This window comes from Oryzias melastigma, linkage group LG11 (assembly GCF_002922805.2).
Source record: "Oryzias melastigma strain HK-1 linkage group LG11, ASM292280v2, whole genome shotgun sequence".
Classification (NCBI taxonomy): domain Eukaryota; kingdom Metazoa; phylum Chordata; class Actinopteri; order Beloniformes; family Adrianichthyidae; genus Oryzias; species Oryzias melastigma.
Window position 1 is genome coordinate 6,240,331 of NC_050522.1, and position 18,482 is coordinate 6,258,812.

At 40.6% G+C, this 18,482-nt stretch overlaps 1 protein-coding gene across 1 annotated transcript in view; it reads left to right on the forward strand.

Moving 5' to 3' along the window:
- The window catches only part of col9a2 (procollagen, type IX, alpha 2), a 44,445-nt gene that overhangs the window by 23,499 nt on the left and 2,464 nt on the right, over nt 1-18,482 (forward strand). Inside the window, exons 7-33 of the mRNA XM_024260442.2 lie at nt 1,357-1,410; nt 1,556-1,591; nt 5,616-5,639; nt 5,767-5,820; nt 5,897-5,950; nt 7,787-7,837; nt 7,915-7,971; nt 8,045-8,098; nt 10,580-10,633; nt 10,733-10,786; nt 11,252-11,305; nt 11,405-11,458; nt 11,562-11,615; nt 11,693-11,746; nt 12,710-12,763; nt 13,383-13,427; nt 13,506-13,559; nt 13,634-13,687; nt 13,769-13,822; nt 13,899-13,970; nt 14,276-14,311; nt 14,394-14,438; nt 14,830-14,862; nt 14,950-15,096; nt 15,192-15,246; nt 15,398-15,586; nt 15,658-15,735. Coding sequence (XP_024116210.1) covers nt 1,357-1,410; nt 1,556-1,591; nt 5,616-5,639; nt 5,767-5,820; nt 5,897-5,950; nt 7,787-7,837; nt 7,915-7,971; nt 8,045-8,098; nt 10,580-10,633; nt 10,733-10,786; nt 11,252-11,305; nt 11,405-11,458; nt 11,562-11,615; nt 11,693-11,746; nt 12,710-12,763; nt 13,383-13,427; nt 13,506-13,559; nt 13,634-13,687; nt 13,769-13,822; nt 13,899-13,970; nt 14,276-14,311; nt 14,394-14,438; nt 14,830-14,862; nt 14,950-15,096; nt 15,192-15,246; nt 15,398-15,586; nt 15,658-15,735 — 1,624 coding nt within the window. The remainder of the gene's footprint in view (nt 1-1,356; nt 1,411-1,555; nt 1,592-5,615; nt 5,640-5,766; nt 5,821-5,896; nt 5,951-7,786; nt 7,838-7,914; nt 7,972-8,044; nt 8,099-10,579; nt 10,634-10,732; nt 10,787-11,251; nt 11,306-11,404; nt 11,459-11,561; nt 11,616-11,692; nt 11,747-12,709; nt 12,764-13,382; nt 13,428-13,505; nt 13,560-13,633; nt 13,688-13,768; nt 13,823-13,898; nt 13,971-14,275; nt 14,312-14,393; nt 14,439-14,829; nt 14,863-14,949; nt 15,097-15,191; nt 15,247-15,397; nt 15,587-15,657; nt 15,736-18,482) is intronic.

Consider the following 18,482-nt stretch of genomic DNA (forward strand, 5'->3'; position numbering starts at 1 on the left):
TTTTAGGAAGTTCCCATATATCTCATATTTTAAGAACATTTTATATCATAAAAACATTTTATTTATAGTACTTAAGATATTATTGCTTATATATAGAGGGAACACTGTAAAACAGACCATTTAGTGAAAAATTACTTTTCTATGAAGCTATATACCATATTTAAAACAATTACACTTTTTTATAGTAGTTAAGATATCAAAGATTATATAAAGATTAACTGTAAAACTGTAAAAACAAACCCTGTTAAAATGAGTCAAAATGGTTGTTTTAGGAAGCTATATCCAACATTTTGAACTATTAAAATATTTTATTTATGTTAGTTAAGATATTACAGGTTATATGAAAACTGAACACTGTAAAAACAAATACTGTTGAAATTAGTCAAAAAATATTTAGGATGTTATATCACATATTTTAAACTTTTAAAACATTTGATTTATGGTAGATAAGATATCAGTGGTTATATGAAGAGGAACACTGTAAAAAGACAAAAAATATTGTTTTAGGATGTTATGACTCATAAAACATTTTATTTATGCTAAAGACATTACAGATTATATGAAGAGGAACACTGTAAAAACAAACCCTGTTGAAAATAGTCACAAAATATTGTTTTAGCGCATATTGTAAACTATTAAATTTTACTTATGGTAGTTGAGATATTAACGATTGTATAAAGAGGAAAACCGTAGAAAAAAGAATGACATTGAAATTAGTCAAACGTTTTTGAAACTTTTGTAAATCCAGAAATTTTGCAATGGGTAAAGAAGAATTATCTTTTAAAAAATGTTTTTTTTTTTAATATAGTCATGTCTAAGACATGTTTTCTCAAACTTAAAATATTTTGCTTATGAAAAACTTTATTGATTTGATTCTTTTTATTGCAACACAGAAAATGAACATTTTTTTCTTGAAACAAGGGTCTTTTTATTCAGATTTTGCAGTCAATAGAAGAGTAGAGATGAAAATATAAGAGTTTCCAGCTCAGATCAAAATGGTTTCAGCATCATAGAGGTCAGTCAGTGCAGATTACCCATCAGCCTCAATTGGCAGAAAAGTTATAATCGTCAAACACACACACACCCCCACACATTCCTTAGAGATTAATCTGTTAATCCGCCCTGGAATCTACATCCTGGCATCGTTTGCCAATTACCAACAACTTTAATGATGTGAGTTCACACAGTCGTAGGTCAAAGTCAGTCTTTAGAAAGAAGATATATATATATTATATATATATCTATATATATCTATTAATAATACATATATATATATATATATATATATATATATATATATATATATATATTATTTTCTGTGAACATCCGACGTGTCTTTTCATTTTTCTGCTCCAGGGTTTGATTGGAGCTAAAGGGGATCGGGGTCCTGTTGGGAGGCCCGGCCCAAAGGCAAGTGTTGAACCTTTTTTTAAAAGATATTGTTTGAGAAACATCTACAGAGTTTCCTCTGATAACATAAAACTTGATTTATCAGCAGTGAAAGTAAACGACAGATGTTTTTATATCATGTAAAACCTCCTGTTGTTGTGTGCAGGGTCAGCCCGGTCCGAGCGGTGAGCCTGGAGCTCCGGTGAGTAAATCTTCCTAATAATAAGGGAGGCTGGCAGTAATGTGAGCTGTTTTTTGTGTTTATTTGAAAAACCTGATAGTAAAAGAACTGACATGAAAGCAATTTTTTTTTTTTTTTTAGCCTGACTTCATGGGTCCGTATGAATAAAAACAATTGTCAAATAGAAAAATAAGTCTAAATTTAGAGATAAATGACATATATGTATACAGAAAGACTCTCACTTGTTTATCACTGGAGTTACATTGTAAAATTAACTCATGATAGAGATATTTGCCAAATTTTTAACTCAAATTTTATAGTAATTAAAAATGTTTTAAGGCCATAAAGCCACAAACCATACATTTTATCTGACAGACATAAACATTCTCAGAATTTTCTCTCTTGTTTAAATCTCATAGTTCAAACCTTCATAGAAAGTTAAGTCCAGTAGTATTATGGAACGAAAACATAGATCTACTTGGGGTCAAAGATTCATGTGAATCTGGGAACACTTTCGCTATGAAAACATCATCACTTTTGGTGGGTAATTTTTACCCCATGAATTATACCAAATAAAAAGTATAAAAAAATAAAAAAATAAATCAAAATATGACAACACGTGATAAATTAGAGTAGTTTCCTTTTATTTTCAACTGTTGTTTATGTAAGAAAATGGAAATTATCTGCAAAGGAAGATCCTTAAAACATGTTTGAAAATGACAGAAAAACTAAGAATTTGAGAACAAAAAAGTTCCTAAATTATGATACTGTACACTTGGTCTTTGGTCCACCCATTCCTGGGACATGTACGACTTTACCCAGGGACCCATGAGACTCAGAAAAATGCAATATATTGGAAATCATGAAAATGACCTGGCGATAGTGTTCTAGGGCTAAAGAGATGGACTGACAATGTCTAGAGCCAATCAGGGCACAGAATACAATCCACTCTAGAAGACAAAAAAAAGCATGCAAAATATCCACCAAAAAATTCTACAAGACCATGAAAGTCAGACCACATTATGTCGAGCAACCACTAAATGTAGTTTTTTTGTGAGTATTCAGACTGGACACCTTTAGTTCTCCTTAACTGAACTGGTTTGTTAAACCCGGCAATTTGGAGCAAACTTTCAAGTTAAATCTTCCCAGGTGGACCGTGGTCCGGGACCATGAACAACTCTCTGACCCGTCATTCGAGGTGGTCTCAGTTTGTTTCCCTTCAGAGTGAGCTCCGGTTCACTCTGAGTTCCCTCAGTCTGAATACGGTCCATGCTCGGAGTGGAACAACTGAACTGAGTTGATTTGTTGTTAAAAGTTTATAACAAGTTGATTTACTCTGTTTTGTTTACTTCCTCCTAATAGTTTGTTGTAGAATCGGTATCCTTTCAAACTGTTGTGGAACTGCACCAAGGTTCAGTTGCAAGTGTTTCTTTTGTTTTAAGATGGTCCAGGTTGTGTTTGTTGGTCTGCAATTTCACATCTACTACAAGCAAATAACCACAAAGTAGACCAAATAGAGTCAAAACTAGAGTCATGCGTTTCAGTTTGTCCACAAAAAAGTGACATTGAAAGAACAAAATGTGTTTGTGAAATGGTAAAATGGTCACAGCTTTCAACTTGGTCTTGACATATTAGCAAATAACTTTAACTGCAAAATTTTACCACCTGCGTTGGACTGTGGACCCGTTCAGGGTTTGCCCAACAGAAGCTAGGATAGGCTCCAGCAACCCTGTAACCCAATAGGAATTTCACAAGATTCTGAAAATTGAAAGATGGATGGATGATGGATGGATGGATGATTGATGGATGGATGGATGATTGATGGATGGATGGATGATGGATGCTGGATGGATGGATGATTGATGGATGGATGGATGGTGCATGGATGGATAGATGGATGGCAGGATGATTGATGGATGGATGGATGGCAGGATGATTGATGGATGGATAGATGGATGGATGATGGATGGATGGATGGATGGATGGATGGATGATGGATGGATAGATGGATGGATGATGGATAGATAGATGGATGGATGATGGATGATGAATAAATGGATGATGGATAGATAGATGGATGGATGATGGATGATGAATAAATGGATGATGGATGGATGGATGGATGGATGGATAGATGGATGGATGGATGGATGGATGGATGATGGATGGATAGATGGATGGATGATGGATAGATAGATGGATGGATGATGGATGATGAATAAATGGATGATGGATAGATAGATGGATGGATGATGGATGATGAATAAATGGATGATGGATGGATGGATGGATGGATGGATAGATGGATGGATGGATGGATGGATGGATGATGGATGGATAGATGGATGGATGATGGATAGATAGATGGATGGATGATGGATGATGAATAAATGGATGATGGATAGATAGATGGATGGATGATGGATGATGAATAAATGGATGATGGATGGATGGATGGATGGATGGATAGATGGATGGATGGATGGATGGATGGATGATGGATGGATAGATGGATGGATGATGGATAGATAGATGGATGGATGATGGATGATGAATAAATGGATGATGGATAGATAGATGGATGGATGATGGATGATGAATAAATGGATGATGGATGGATGGATGGATGGATGGATAGATGGATGGATGGATGGATGGATGGATGATGGATGGATAGATGGATGGATGATGGATAGATAGATGGATGGATGATGGATGATGAATAAATGGATGATGGATGATAGATGGATGGATGGATCAATGATGAATAGATAGATGATGGATGATAGATGGATGGATGGATGGATGACGGATGAATGGATGGATGATGAATGGATGGATGGACCGATGATGAATGGATGGATGATGGATGATGAATGATGGATGGATTTTTAGAATCAGCTGTATTTTCCAATACATAATAAGGATTTGACTCCAGTAACTTCCTGCTTAACATCACTAACACAGATAACAATCATGTCCTGTTTTCATCCGGATATATATATTTTTTTAAACTCATCCAATTTTTCTCTCGTCTGAGACATTTCAAAAATTCCTTCCTGCCCAGAAATCCAAAACGCTGACCTATGCTGCTGCATCTGAGGATGCAACAGTCGACAGAACAGACTATGCTGCAGAGCTTATCCTGTCGGCGTTCCAGCCTGAAATCACATCTTGGTTACTCAAAGAATTACTGATAAATGACTGTTTGGGGTTTTGGTATCTTCTGCTTGTGTGTAAACTCCCACTATAGGGAGAATTGCACATATATTTCCTTGTTATCTGCACAAACACATTCACTATTCTGCCCTTTGAGCAAAATGTTGCCGTTTGGCTGCATACTTTCTGTGTTTCATATTTATTTACTTAACATGCAGGATCAGACAAAGATAACTGTTTCCTTTTAGATGGTTTCTGTTTTTTCTTCTTTATTCAAAAAGAAAATCAAAGTAAGTATCCGCATATCAGATTTTTGCTGTTTGCTAGGTTGATCAAAAATGATCCTCCGAGGGGGTTAGTGGGGTGAATCTTGACTGACTTGTTGGTTCACTAACAAGCATATTGTAACCCAGCTGGTCTCAAACAGCGCCCTCCCGGATGATCGTTCTGTCACGCCTGAATGCGTGACCAGCTGTACCTCTGTTTGGCTGAGTTCAGCAAAAACCTGGCAGATGCCTTCCACAGCTGACTGTTACTTCCATATCTGACACGGTGTGTAGCCACTAGGTGGTGCTATGAGTCCATCCACCACAAACTCTCCATAGTGGTCATTCAATGTCATGCTTGGATGCTGCAGGAGTGTATAAGTGAATCTTTAGTCTAGCGGGGGTCTTGTGTGGGTGTTTGTGTGCGGCCCCTCTTCCATGCAGGCCTACCGCCTTAATTACTTAGTTTATAATCAATTGTAGGAAAAGTGCAGAAAACTCTTTAACCTGTGCTGACATTCTACACAAGCACTACAGAATGATTACATTTACCATATTCTGATTGATTTGCGTCTTGTTAAATAATAATTTAACCTCTTGTCATTTTTGTTTCTTTACAGGGATCCGGCCTTCCAGGTCTGGCTGTAAGTAGTATGTGTAATATTAAACAGTTTTGGCTTAATAGATTTGCACTGAGAGGTGACATTAACTTGTGACATGAATATTTAATGCTTTTGTTCAACACTTATTCCCTCGTTATGCTTCTTTTAGGGAGCTCTGGGGCCAACTGGACTTCCAGGTAAAATTGGACAAACTGGACCAAAGGTACAGGCAGGAGATTCTAAAAATAAAAACATCACTTAAAAACCCTACCCTAACTTTCCAATTACAATTTATCTAGGGAATTATGGGACCACCTGGACCACCAGGACTCCCTGGACCTCCTGGAAAGCCTGTAAGTATCAGTCCAGGATTGGTTATTTTTGAAAGTCAAATGACTTTGCTGCACAACTAGAAAAACAGAGTGATAAATTAACAGATTTTGCCAAAAGTACCAACAAATATTAATATTTATCATCCATTGTGCTGTACTTAAAATCTCACTCTGATCATTTTTAATGTATTTCATGCAAATTGTTTATCTGACAATCTCTGGATAGGCTCCAGCAACCACGTGACCCTAGAAAATTGCTGGTAGCATCTACTAGCATCTCCTTGATTTTTTGTTCCACTTTTTCTTTCCTTTTTTTTACTGTAAATTCACCTTACTTTTTTCAGCTGTAATAAGAAGGTTTACCGCTGCCTAGATCAACTCTCCTCTTAGTATTTTTACGTGATGGTGGTCAAGGAGACTGGGAGAGTGCAATCAATCAAAAGTTTTACTTGTTTTTCTCTAAACTGCTGCTAACCATAACTGTCCTGTTTGGTATCACTTTGTGAAACAAGAAACATAGTTAAATATTAAAATGTTAGTGTCAAACACAGCCCTCTGGTTGCATGAGTACCAATAGACATTTACTGATAAAGCACCGCTTTCTAACGTTTACCCCATCGTGTCCACACTGGACTGTTGCTACCCAATACTAGCACATGTCCACCATCTCAGTTGGATGGTGGACACTACCTGACAATCTGGTGAAGCTTACTTCAGATGTTTTCTTTCACCAACACATTCTCACTCTCAGCTCGTCACATATTGACATTTGGCTAAGGACCCCTCCTCACCACTTTTTGACACTTTGGTTGTCCCCAACTCATCTTCTTTTTGCCGTGCTGGCTGTTCCCATTAAATCAGGGGTCCCAAACCTTCAGGTCGCTAGCCAAAACCTGTCTAGTGCCTGAACACAGAGCGCACTGCTACCTTAATCCAGAACCGATATTCTAACCTTTACCCAGTGCTGGCTGTTCTTTAACCCAAGGGTCGGCAACCCTCGGTATGCAGGGTACTGCATGCAGACTGGTCCTCGGGACGTGGCCAGTACAGGTACCCTAACGCGGTACTCGTCCTGTAACCGATTTTCATCCGGGCCAGTACTGCGTCCAGTGCCTGGTTGGGGTTTAGTTGGGGTTTAGGGTACCCGTACCAGGTTAGAGTACCTGTACCTGCCGTGTCCGGAGGATGAGTCTGTTTGCGGTACCACATCCGGTACCGCGTACCAAGGGTTGCGGACAACACATCAAAAAAACGACGAGTTGTGGACAAGAGGATTCCTTCAGCAAATGAGAGTGAGAATGTGTTGCTTTCATCACTTTATTCCATTACATGAAAGACTTGGTGTGATATAATTCCGTTTTGGCACAAACCACAGATAAAAATACATTTGTATGATAAAAAATATATAAAATATATAAAAAATATTTGTAGAACACAAAAATTTCGAACATGGAAGTCCAAAATGTCCATTTATGCATGTTTGCGTAGACTTTTCATTAGACGTGGTTGCTTAAGCGTTTGTTGCCGAGGGCGGTGTGAATGTCTCTTCCTGGTGTATCCGATTGACTTTCAGAAAGTTGGGAGAAAGAGAGAGATGTTCCCAGCCCGAGGGACTATATCTGTTTAGCTTTAGTGCTGTCTTAGGACAAATAAACCCCTATCAGATCAGCGGCCTGTCTTCTCTGACTGTAGCAGGAATGCATCATCTCCTAACTCAATCTATAAGCAGAGAGATGGAATGATAAAGGGGCAGAGCAGGTGGAAATAAAAGGAGAGTGCTGACTCAGCTTAGAGGAGAAGACAAAGCATCTTTTTTTCTGAACTGTGACCATGTGACTCCTCTCATTGATGTTTTAGGGTCCCCCGGGCAAATTCATTGGATTAGAGGAGGGCAGTGCAGACATTCAGGTACAATATTATGACCTATTGTTTTTAAGTGTTCACACAATTTCAATCCTTTTAATCTGGATTTTTCTCAACCACAGTGCCCTCTCAACTGTCCAGCTGGTCCTAAAGGCCCTCAGGGGCTTCAAGGTGTCAAGGTAGGGAGAATGTCCCATTTGTTGTCTGTCGTCGACTCTTACTACTCAGGCCTGACGACATCCTCACTTCTAGGGACACAAAGGCCGTGCCGGAATTCTCGGCGACCCAGGCAGCATCGGAAAACTGGTGAGTGTACTGATGCACGGAAACGGCCGTGCGTGTTTTTTGTTGTACACCCGTACACCTTCACCCGTCGTCCAGGACTATAGGAGGTGAGGATTAGCTCTAATGAAGCCCCTGGAGGCACATGACTGCTCTAATCTGGCTGTAATTACTTAGGCTGGGCCGTGGCCTTGCAGTCTGCATACAACTCTCTAAATGAAAGAGGTGGCGAGCACGCAGGTACATGAAGGAGACTACGAGAGAGTCTGGGTTCATGCAGACCTCTCACCTCGCCATATTAAGCTGAGCTAATGAGCACACTGCAGGCTCCCAGGGAGCAGCTAGCCAAACCTGAGGACTTAGCCTCTGATCTTCTCACACACTGAGCTTTCTGAATGCACTTCAATGCTAAAAACACTCAGGACACCCCCCTAACCATTCTTCTGAGGTTTGAGAGGACATGCCTTGACTTTATATTGCTCTGTAGTACCTCCCTAAATATGCTGCTTATATCTTGAAATGCATGTGTGGAAATGCTCTAACTAAGCTTTGTGATGCTTAGATGCACTTAGATGCTAAACTGTCTACAATAACTGTGTTATTTAGGTATCAATTACAGACTTGACAAATGAACAACAAACAAAAGCAAAGTTTTAATATTGTTCAAAGGGGGTCATGGCTGAGAAAATGTATTTATTTTATTTTTTTTTATTATTGATTGAAGCATATTATTGTCATGAGTTTGGGGCGTAACCGAAAGAACGAGATCCCGACTACAAGCAGCTAAAATGAGCTTCCTCCGTAGGGTGGTTGGGCGCTCCCTTAGAGATAGGGTGAGAAGCTCGGTCACCCGGAGAGAGCTCGGAGTAGAGCCGCTTCTCCTCCATATTGAGCGGAGCCAGTTGAGGTGGCTCGGGCATCTGGCCTCCTGGACGGCTCTCCGGGAAGTTGTTCCGGGCATGCCCCAGGAAAGACCCAGGACAAGCTGGAGAGACTACGTCTCTCGGCTGGCCTTAGAATGCCTCGGGGTGCCCCCAGAGGAGCTGGAGGAAGTGGCCGGGGAGAAGGAAGTCTGGGCATCTTTGCTTAGATTGTTGCCCCCGTGACCTGGTCCCGGATGAGCGGAAGAAGATGAATGGATGGATGGCGTGTTATTGTCAAGACTTGTCTTCTCATACTTTTCTTTCTCTTTATTTATGTATTTATTTAGAACTCTGGTAGCAAACATACCAGTTAAAGGCTAAGTGTGTAGTTCTGACTTTCTTTTCTGGTCCGTTTAAAATTTTCTGTCTCTTGTGGGCATTGTGAGGTGTATATTTGGTTCCATGTGAGCTCTCTTTAGTGTTTTCCTTATAATACAACTTTCTGATTTGCAAATGAATCCAGGTATGTCTTGTCTCACAACTGCCTTTATGGGTGAATACAGGCTGTCTGTATGAGGCACACAGGTGGCTCATACAAAATATCAAGGTTGTAGACCTCTCAGGAAGGTAATAGAGAGAAAATGTTCATACACATTTTTTTTCCTACTGGCATGGGGGGTGTAAGGCTTTCATGAGCTATCTGTGAATGTAAAAGTGAGTTTAGAATAGGATAACAGCCATAAAAAAGAGAGTTAAAATAGCTGAGGATTAAGTTGGTGAAGGTTCTCAATCATCTAGCTCACTGGTGTCAAACTCCAGGCCTCAAGGGCCGGTGTCCTACACATTTTCCAACCGATCTGCCGTTGAAGCTCCTTTTTGGCCAAACGCACCTGATCCAGGTAATAAGCAGCAGATAGGGCAGGGTTCCTGGAAAACCAGCAGGACGTCGGCCCTTGAGACCTGGAGTTTGACACCACTCATCAAGGTGGTGTTCTCTTGAAGATGAGTCACAGCAACTAGACTTAAAATCTTCCTTGAAAGGTTTCGTCACTCATCCAAATAGCTTCATCATTCTGAGACAGAGTAGGCCCTACATATTTTTGGCAATCCACCCCTTTTCCATTTTTGCTTATTGTAACATGATTCTGCAAGTTAGGATGATGTTGAGTTGCAAACTTTAAGCTAAAACATGAAAATTGTCTTTATGTCAACATTAATATTAATAGAAAAGTAAAGGAAAAATGGCTCTAAAGCCTCAACATAAAAAATATGAATCTGACAGAGAGGCTGTTACTGAGTTCTCACTTCTAGCTACAGTGTGCCTCAAATTCTATGAATCTCTAAGTGTGGAAATTGGAATTGGGCCATTAATTTTTGATTAGCAAGCTCTAGCTGGCTAATTAACTGCAGTTAGACTTTATCAAGCTTGACTCGGCAAGTACACAGCATGTAGCCATCAAAGGACAGCTAGGGTATCAGGAGAAATGGGAAATTGGATTCTATTGCCTTTTTTTCTGTGTTCTAAAGCTTTACAGTCAAAGCTAGACAGGAGGTATAAGCCTTATATAGATTTAGTAGAATGTCCTTTGTATTTGATTTGTAGAAGTTGAATACACTTTCTCTAATCTCATGTGTCTTTCAGGGCCCCAAAGGGGATGTTGGTATCTCTGGGGAGCAGGGTATCCCTGGTGTGCCGGTATGGTGACAGCATGAAATCCTGTTGGATAACTTTTTACCTTGTTGTGATCATTACCAGTCGACAGTTTGTCCAACGTTTTGTTGTCTCCCAATTAAGGGTCCAATTGGACTGAGGGGGTATCCAGGAATGATGGGTCCCAAAGGAGAAGCAGTAAGAGCCACATTTTTAAAAAAATATATTTACATGGAACTTTACTGTACATACTATACATTTGAATTTAGCATATATAATTGGATATTGTGCACCAGGAAACACAGGCAGCCTTGTTCCTTCTGTGCAAGCATCATCTATTACCAGCAACGGGGACATATGGAAATGATACAAACAAAAATCTCTTTCTTCCTCTAATGAGTTGGGGTTTTGTGAGTTCACGGTAACTCCGTCTGTACTTAATGATCCACTGCAGCCATTTGTCTTACTGTTAACGTTAGCCATGTTAGCCAAGTTAGCACCTCGGCTTGGTGCCAAGACAAGAATGACTGGCTCTCCGTGCACCTCTCATTAGTGGAGTGAGTTGAGCTAATTATGCCTTTATCACAATGAATGGAAGGCTACTCTTACTTAGCTTCCTCTCAGGGCGGTGGTGATTGATGGTATTTTCTTGTTTTCCTGCAGGGCCCTCGAGGATACAAGGGCATATTCGGACCTATAGGGATTCCTGGACCTCCTGTAGGGACACATGCATAAAAAGTCAAATGAAAGCATGGGAAAAAGGTCAAGTTATTGTGCATATTTCTCAGTATTAAAATAAAATGGGGTCTTTTGAAGGGTGAAGAAGGACCTCAGGGACCACCTGGAGAGCCAGGAGAGAAAGGAGACAAAGTGGGTGATCTCTTTAAGACGTGATCTCTTTAAGACATGTTTAATTAAAAAAAAATATAACTGTGAAATGCATTACAACTAAAACAAATGGTGTTTTCTACAGGGCAGCAGAGGCATCCAGGGTTCTCAGGGTGCAGTTGGTAAAAAGGGAGAAAATGTAAGTGAAATTTGTTTATCAACAAAGTGATACATTTTTAATTGAAATTAGCTAAATTTGTTTGGCAAATCCTTCAGGGTCTTCCTGGTATTGATGGAAAAGATGGCACACCTGGCATTCCCGGAATCAAAGTAAGATCCATCAACCTGCATTATCTTAGCAAACTTACCGCCTTATTCACAGCTGCACTTATGGGTAGAAAGATGCAGGTGAAAGATGGTCAAACGTGTATGGGTTGGTCCACATTAAATTTTAAGATTGTAGACAGCTTGGTGAGCCTATAAAGCAAAAAGTTTTTGCACAAAAGGGATGCTGTGGGCGACAAGTCAGAGCGAACACTTATACACCACTCAAGGGTAAGTAAGGGTGATGCAAGTGAGATGCAGACATATCATATGGATTTTTTCCTTTTTTCAACTGAACCCTGGGCCAAGCACAAGAGGCCCTTTAGCACTATTCTATTAATAGGTGGGTGCTCCTTGTGTGCCCATTGAATGCAGCCTGACTGTTAAAAATTAGAAGATTAGACAATCAGTGGAGTTTGTGTTGGCATCCTACAGGTTCTTCAAAATCAACTGCACTGCGCACAGCATTGTTATGTTGTCAGTGAGGAGTCAGTACGTGTACCCTGCAATTGACGAGAGAAGGGCTAACAAAATACCACATGCACCACATGTTCCACTTTCATGACGTCCCTTGAGGTGGTTGCATGAGCCTCAAGGAAACTAAAAGACACGTGATTTCACGTAACCCTCCCACTATCCTGGACATGTTGACGTTGGGAGTGTCTGGACCGCACAAGAGAGTGCGCTGAACTTTTTTTTTTCAATAATTTTCAATCTTCACTGGTGACCAATGACAGATATGAAGTCCTGTTTGCCTTTGTCCACCTTTGTCATGGGAAAGATGACACCTCAATCTAAGAGTGAGGTCCTCTGGACGAGGGTTGAGATGTAACCCCTCCTGCCTACAACCTTCCACGGGCCTGGACAACCCAATAATCAAGCACCTATATGTGTCAACCCCCATATGATTGGATGTGACTAAGGTGTTATCCGTGGCACGCTTAAATATTTCTTTCCTTTTGTGCTCAGGGTGCCCCTGGACAACCTGGAAGGCCGGGTCCACCTGGTCCTCAAGGAACAGCGGTAAGTCATCTTTTATAGTGCATCTGCTTCTGTTAAGTGATCGAAGCACATGCAAATAAGTGTTGTTACCCAGTTCATAGAAGGGGACAATATGTTCCTCTCCTCAGTTGAACCAAATCTGATATTTTCTGTTGTCTGGGCATTCATCCAGCTTAACAGCAACCTTTTGACCCGCACACTTTCGAATATAAGCCACCTTGAAACAGCACTTTCTCTTCCACTGCAGGCTATTTATCACAATCAGGCCAGTGGGACACACACACACAAGTGTGTGTTTATGTGTGTGCATCATTCTGACTAAGGGGTAATGAAGCATGAGATGCACACTTTGCTGTGTGATCACAGCGGTGACACCAGCACTGTTGCAGACTCAAACACAAGAACCCGGCTTGGTTTCTGTGCTACTATGATATAGTACATAACAGACAGAAAAGAGAGTGCAGTACGGCTGTCGCTGGGGCTGTGTTGATCGTGTCATTAAGTTAACATTATCGTCACACACTATTGTACATTTTCATCAGTACTTTCGTAGCATATTAATAGCTGTATTTCCTTGAAGTTCTTTGTGCAGAAGCCTTTGAAATGTCACCGTTTACAGGCTTGTTGATTCTATCTGTAGGGATTACCTGGCGCCTCTGGGGCAAAGGGGGCATCTGGAGATAAGGTTTGTGTGATACCATACTTGTAAGTCTTTATATTTCTGTTTTGCATCTTTATTGATTGCATACTATTGTCTCCAAAGGGAGAACCTGGACCGAGGGGTCATGTTGGCCTGCCTGGTTCTCCAGGACCTCTGGTAAACTTGTACAGATACACTTTTGTTGTTATCCATAAGCTGAATATTTGAAATCATTTGTTGTATCATGTTAGGGAGAGCCTGGCATTCCTGGGGAGGCCGGTATGGAAGGAGTTCCTGGACCTAAGGTAGAGTTTAGGTGCATTGCAACAAAACTGAGAACCACTGAGGCTTTAACCTTACTGACTCTCCTCAACTCTCCCCTGCAGGGAGACAGAGGCCAACATGGACCAACTGGGCCACAGGGAGCAGTTGGAAAGCCGGTAAACCTGCAGATTTGTGTGCATTAAATTGAACACATGATGCAGTAAAAGCAGTGTTCCTTCTATTTCCAAACAGGGAAGCAAAGGAGAAAGAGGACCCATCGGTATCCCGGGAGCACAGGGTCTTACTGGAACTAAGGGAGACAAGGTGTGTGATCTAAGGTGCATGAAAACTATCTGCTCTACACAACTAGATGTTGATGCACCAGTGTAGTGTAGCAGACATGTCCATTGGGGGCAGTGTTTACCAGTAAACAGAGCTCAGGGAAGCTACGGTGCCTCACTGAATATGGCAGAACAATGATCATCTAAGTATCCTTATCTTTAGTTTTAAGATAAAACAATGTTCTTTCTTAATTTATAATGATCTCAATCAATATTCCCTTTTAAAGGCAAAACCCATTTGGGATTTGACATAATTCACCTGAATCCTCCCCTTTCTTCTTCCTCCAGGGTTTCCAAGGCAAAATTGGTCCAAAGGGGGATATAGTGAGTGAGCACTTTTACTCCTTTTTAGTTAACTCCAGCCTCCCAGCCTCCTTTTCATCTTCTTCCTCTCCGTTGCTTTTAGGGCGATCCAGGTGTTGAGGGATTGGCTGGGGAGAAAGGAGAAAAGGTAAATAAAGATTATCTGAACACCAACTCTATTGCTCTTTGAAACTTGCTCTAAAGAACCCCAGGGAAGGGTTTCCATTTTCAACTTTTAGAATTTAGATAAGAACGTCTAAACGCTTCCTTCGAAGCGGGGGATGTTGAAACCACACCGAAGTTGGAAGAAGAGATGCCTGTTTTTGAATTTGCTTACAAATCCACCAAAAATAATCCAAATGACAAATAAGCTGTTTACATGACAGTGAAGCATTGGTGCACACAGGCTTTTTAAATCCCAGTCGTAAGACACTCACTTAATATTCCTTCTTGGTTTATTGCTTAAAGAGTCTCTCTGAGGCGCAGATGATAAATGGAAGTGATGCTGTGAAAATGACTGCCTTTTTTTTCTTTGAAAGGGTATCTCTGGTGAACCAGGACCCAAAGGACAGGTACCACGTAAAATTTTGGTGGACTGCTTCTGTTTTTTTACTGTTGTCCCCATAAATTAACACTTTTTTATGCTTTCCCCTATACAGCAAGGAGTCAGAGGGGATCTTGGACATAATGGGCCCACAGGAGACCCTGGTAAACCAGGTGACCCGGGACCTCCAGGGCTGCCCGGACCCAGAGGACTGCATGGAGAGCGTGGGGTACCCGGCAAGCCAGGCATTCAGGGACCATTGGTGAGTCCAGTTCTCCTCCACATAGCAACAATTTTTGCCTTTTTTTTTTTTTTTTGCCTGCACTGAGCTCGCTCTGACTCTCCTCCTCTCTTCAGGGACGGGATGCATCTGACCAGCATATTATTGAAGTGGTTTTGAAGATGCTGCAGGGTGAGCATCTAGACCCTAATAATCGTCTTTGATGTCTGTAAGGGAGATTAGAATGGTTGATTTCCCAAAGCTGCTTTCATCTCCTGAGTAATCAGCTGCCAGCATCGAGAGCGGCTGAATCAAAACAGTCACGCTTCATCTTTTGTTGCAGAGAGACTAGCAGCAGTGGCGGTGAGTGCAAAGAGAGCCGTGCTCGGAGGTACAGGTGTAATGGGACCTCCTGGTCCCCCTGGACCACCTGGAGCACCCGGTCCGCAGGGACCGCATGGCCTACCGGGACCCCGTGGCATCCCTGGTATTTTCGGCGCACCTGGGCAGATCGGAAACATAGGACTCAAAGGTAAAGACGAAACCACGTCAGCAACATGTGCTAGTATGCTACCATTTGTTCATGGTTTAAATAATCTACAGGGAAGAGAGGGCCAAAGGGAGAGAGGGGAGATCCTGGAAAACCTCACCAAGGACAGCCAGGACCTCCAGGAATTCAAGGTAGAATCCAAGACCTGCTTTTTTCATGTCATAAATAGAAGTCATTAGTGTCTGTTGCATGTGTCAACTTGAGAAGAGCTGCAGTTACTATTCATATGTGTTGAATTCAGACACCGCCTGGAACACAGATTCTTTTATTTTTATTATAAATTAGTCTGAAATTCTTTTATTTTTGCAAATAAATACCTCGTTTCCACTGAGCGGTATGGACCAGACCAGTCCCCTCTTAGTTTAGAATGGTCCGGGAAATTCAAGTGAGAGTTTCCATGGAGCGTGGACCATCAAAACGCATGCGGGGTTTAGACCGATGACGTAGCTGCGAGTCAAAACCATGCGACTACACCAGCTGCATCAGCTGACTCAGAGAAAAAAGGAAAATTATAAAGATAACCACGAAGCATAATTATAACCCGGAGCAGGTGTTTATTATGAATGAACCTAGCCTCTACGCTGCAGAATAGAATATTGTTCTGAATTAAAAAGAAAAAAAAGTCTTTATGTTGAGTTTTCTTCAATAAATGTTCTACAAAGCATGATATGAAGTGTTTTTGATGAGTATGGATCGGTGAGACGGAAACGAGGAGGGAGGAATGTCTCCGTATTCGTGGATTCAGCATATCACTGGTCCCAAACCCCTGCAAATAAGAGGGAATAATGTATGTTATTCTTAGGAAGAAGATTGCATGGCGAAGAAGAATGCTGTCGAAAAGATAACAAAACTTTCAATTTGGATCTTGAGTCGGGAAAAGCGCTGGTCAGAGGCTTGCTGTTGTCGAAAAAAAAATTCAGCCAATCAATAGGTTACATCGTGTGATGGCAGAAGCTCTGGTCGCAGGTCCATTTTTCTATGGAGCTACGACCATAGGGGGACAAGAAATGGTACCAGTCCATTTTGTAATGGAAATGTTCGAAAGTCCAGCCGGGCCCGGTCAGGTCCGGTCTGGACCGCTCAGTGGAAACGAGTCTAACATGTCGCATAACACCTTCCTTATCCGTTTTGTAGCCGTAAATTGTAGACAGTTTTTAGCTACTTTGTGCAAAACTGTATTGTAACTAAATACTTTTGGGTTAAAAACCTCATGATTGAAAGTCAACAGTGATTGTGATGTTTCTAACCACTCCGATTCTTTACAAAAAACTGAAACGTTGTTTTTCAGTCACACTAACCCATTTTTAAAGTTGATTCTTTTAAAATTTGTTCTTAGTTTAAATAATCTAGCTCCATTTTCAGTTTCACCAGAGTCAAGCTATATAACGAAATTGCTTGACTATAGCAAAACTAGAGCTAGCTACTCCCTTTGGAGGCAAGAGTAAAGTAAAAAAAAAAGAAAAAAAAAGAAGAAGAAGAAAAGCTAGTTAGCTAGTTTAACAGGTCAATTTTGTAATATAAATGTTCAAAAGATTTCTTCAAATCAACATGAAAAATGGCTTTTTAAGACATTTAGGTTGTGGGATTTTTTGCTCAGTTTAAATAATGTGGCTCCATTTTCATTTTGTCTGGAGTCAAGCTTAATACCCAGCCCCTACTAGTTTACTGTTCTGCCATCTTCACTGGATACAACATTTCTGTATTTTTCTGTAGCCACAGATTCGCCTACACAATTCAAAACTTAGAAAAAGGTCTAATCAAAGAAGACAAAAGTGATTTGACACCAGAGAAAGAAGAAGTTTTGCAACTCAAGGACAAAACTTGATTATTTTTCATACTTCTTCCTTTTAATACAGGCATAACACACCTGACTCTGCTAACCTATTATTTATGATGCTATTCAGCTGACCTGACTTCATTTACTTTCCTTTTTTAAATGTAGCAAAGTTTGTTTTTTTAAACAAAAAACTCTTAAACTCTTCAACATCTTTAGACATCTTCACAAACTTCCTTTCCACTTTCTCTCATTTTTGCTTTAATGTGGAAACTTTTTTCACCTCCACGCGGCATAAGATCAAGCACACCATTCAGGTTTTTTATGGACCAATTGAAAATGACCATAAAAAGGGGGTAGTTTGGAGGCAAGAGTAAAGTAAAAAAAAAAAAAGAAGAAGAAGAAAAGAACAATAAGCAACTGAAGGACTTGACATTACATCTTTCACCACAGGAAGGGCTGCTGAAAGAATTTTAGAGGTGTCATTAACTCCAGTCATTTAACAGATGCTCTTGGGTGAGAATGTAATAGGACTGCAACTACACACACTTATTCAAACTGAAGAAAACTCACTGTCCTCTGTGCACACACACATCCCAAAGCATATGCATATCACACTTTTGGGTAATTGAAGGGTACACTGGCTACAGACTTATACTCTGTTTTTTTGGAGAGTATGAATGCCACCGAAATATAAGTAGCAGGAGTTTAAAAAGAAGGAAAAACCATATATGTTCTGGAGTATAAGTTACACTTTTGGGTGGCAAGAGTGAAGTAAAAAAAAAAGAAGAAAAGCTAGCTAGCTAGCTAGATGTGGATTTTTTTGTGTGAGTTTTTTGTGTGAGTTTCGTCCAATACTTACGGTAGCAGGACTGAGAACGCTGGAAAATCTCCACCAGAATCCACGGAGCTTCTTGATGTGACCGCAGAAATGTGAACGGCGGCTCATTTGACCGCAGTTGGAAAGGATTGTAAATCAATGATAGTTCGGTCCATGAAGATCTTCACTTCCTCGTCCGAGCTGACATCCGGCTCAAAACGGACATTTTTTTTCTATTTAAAAAATTGTCATGGGGGACTTTAACTGCAATCTTTACCTCCTTT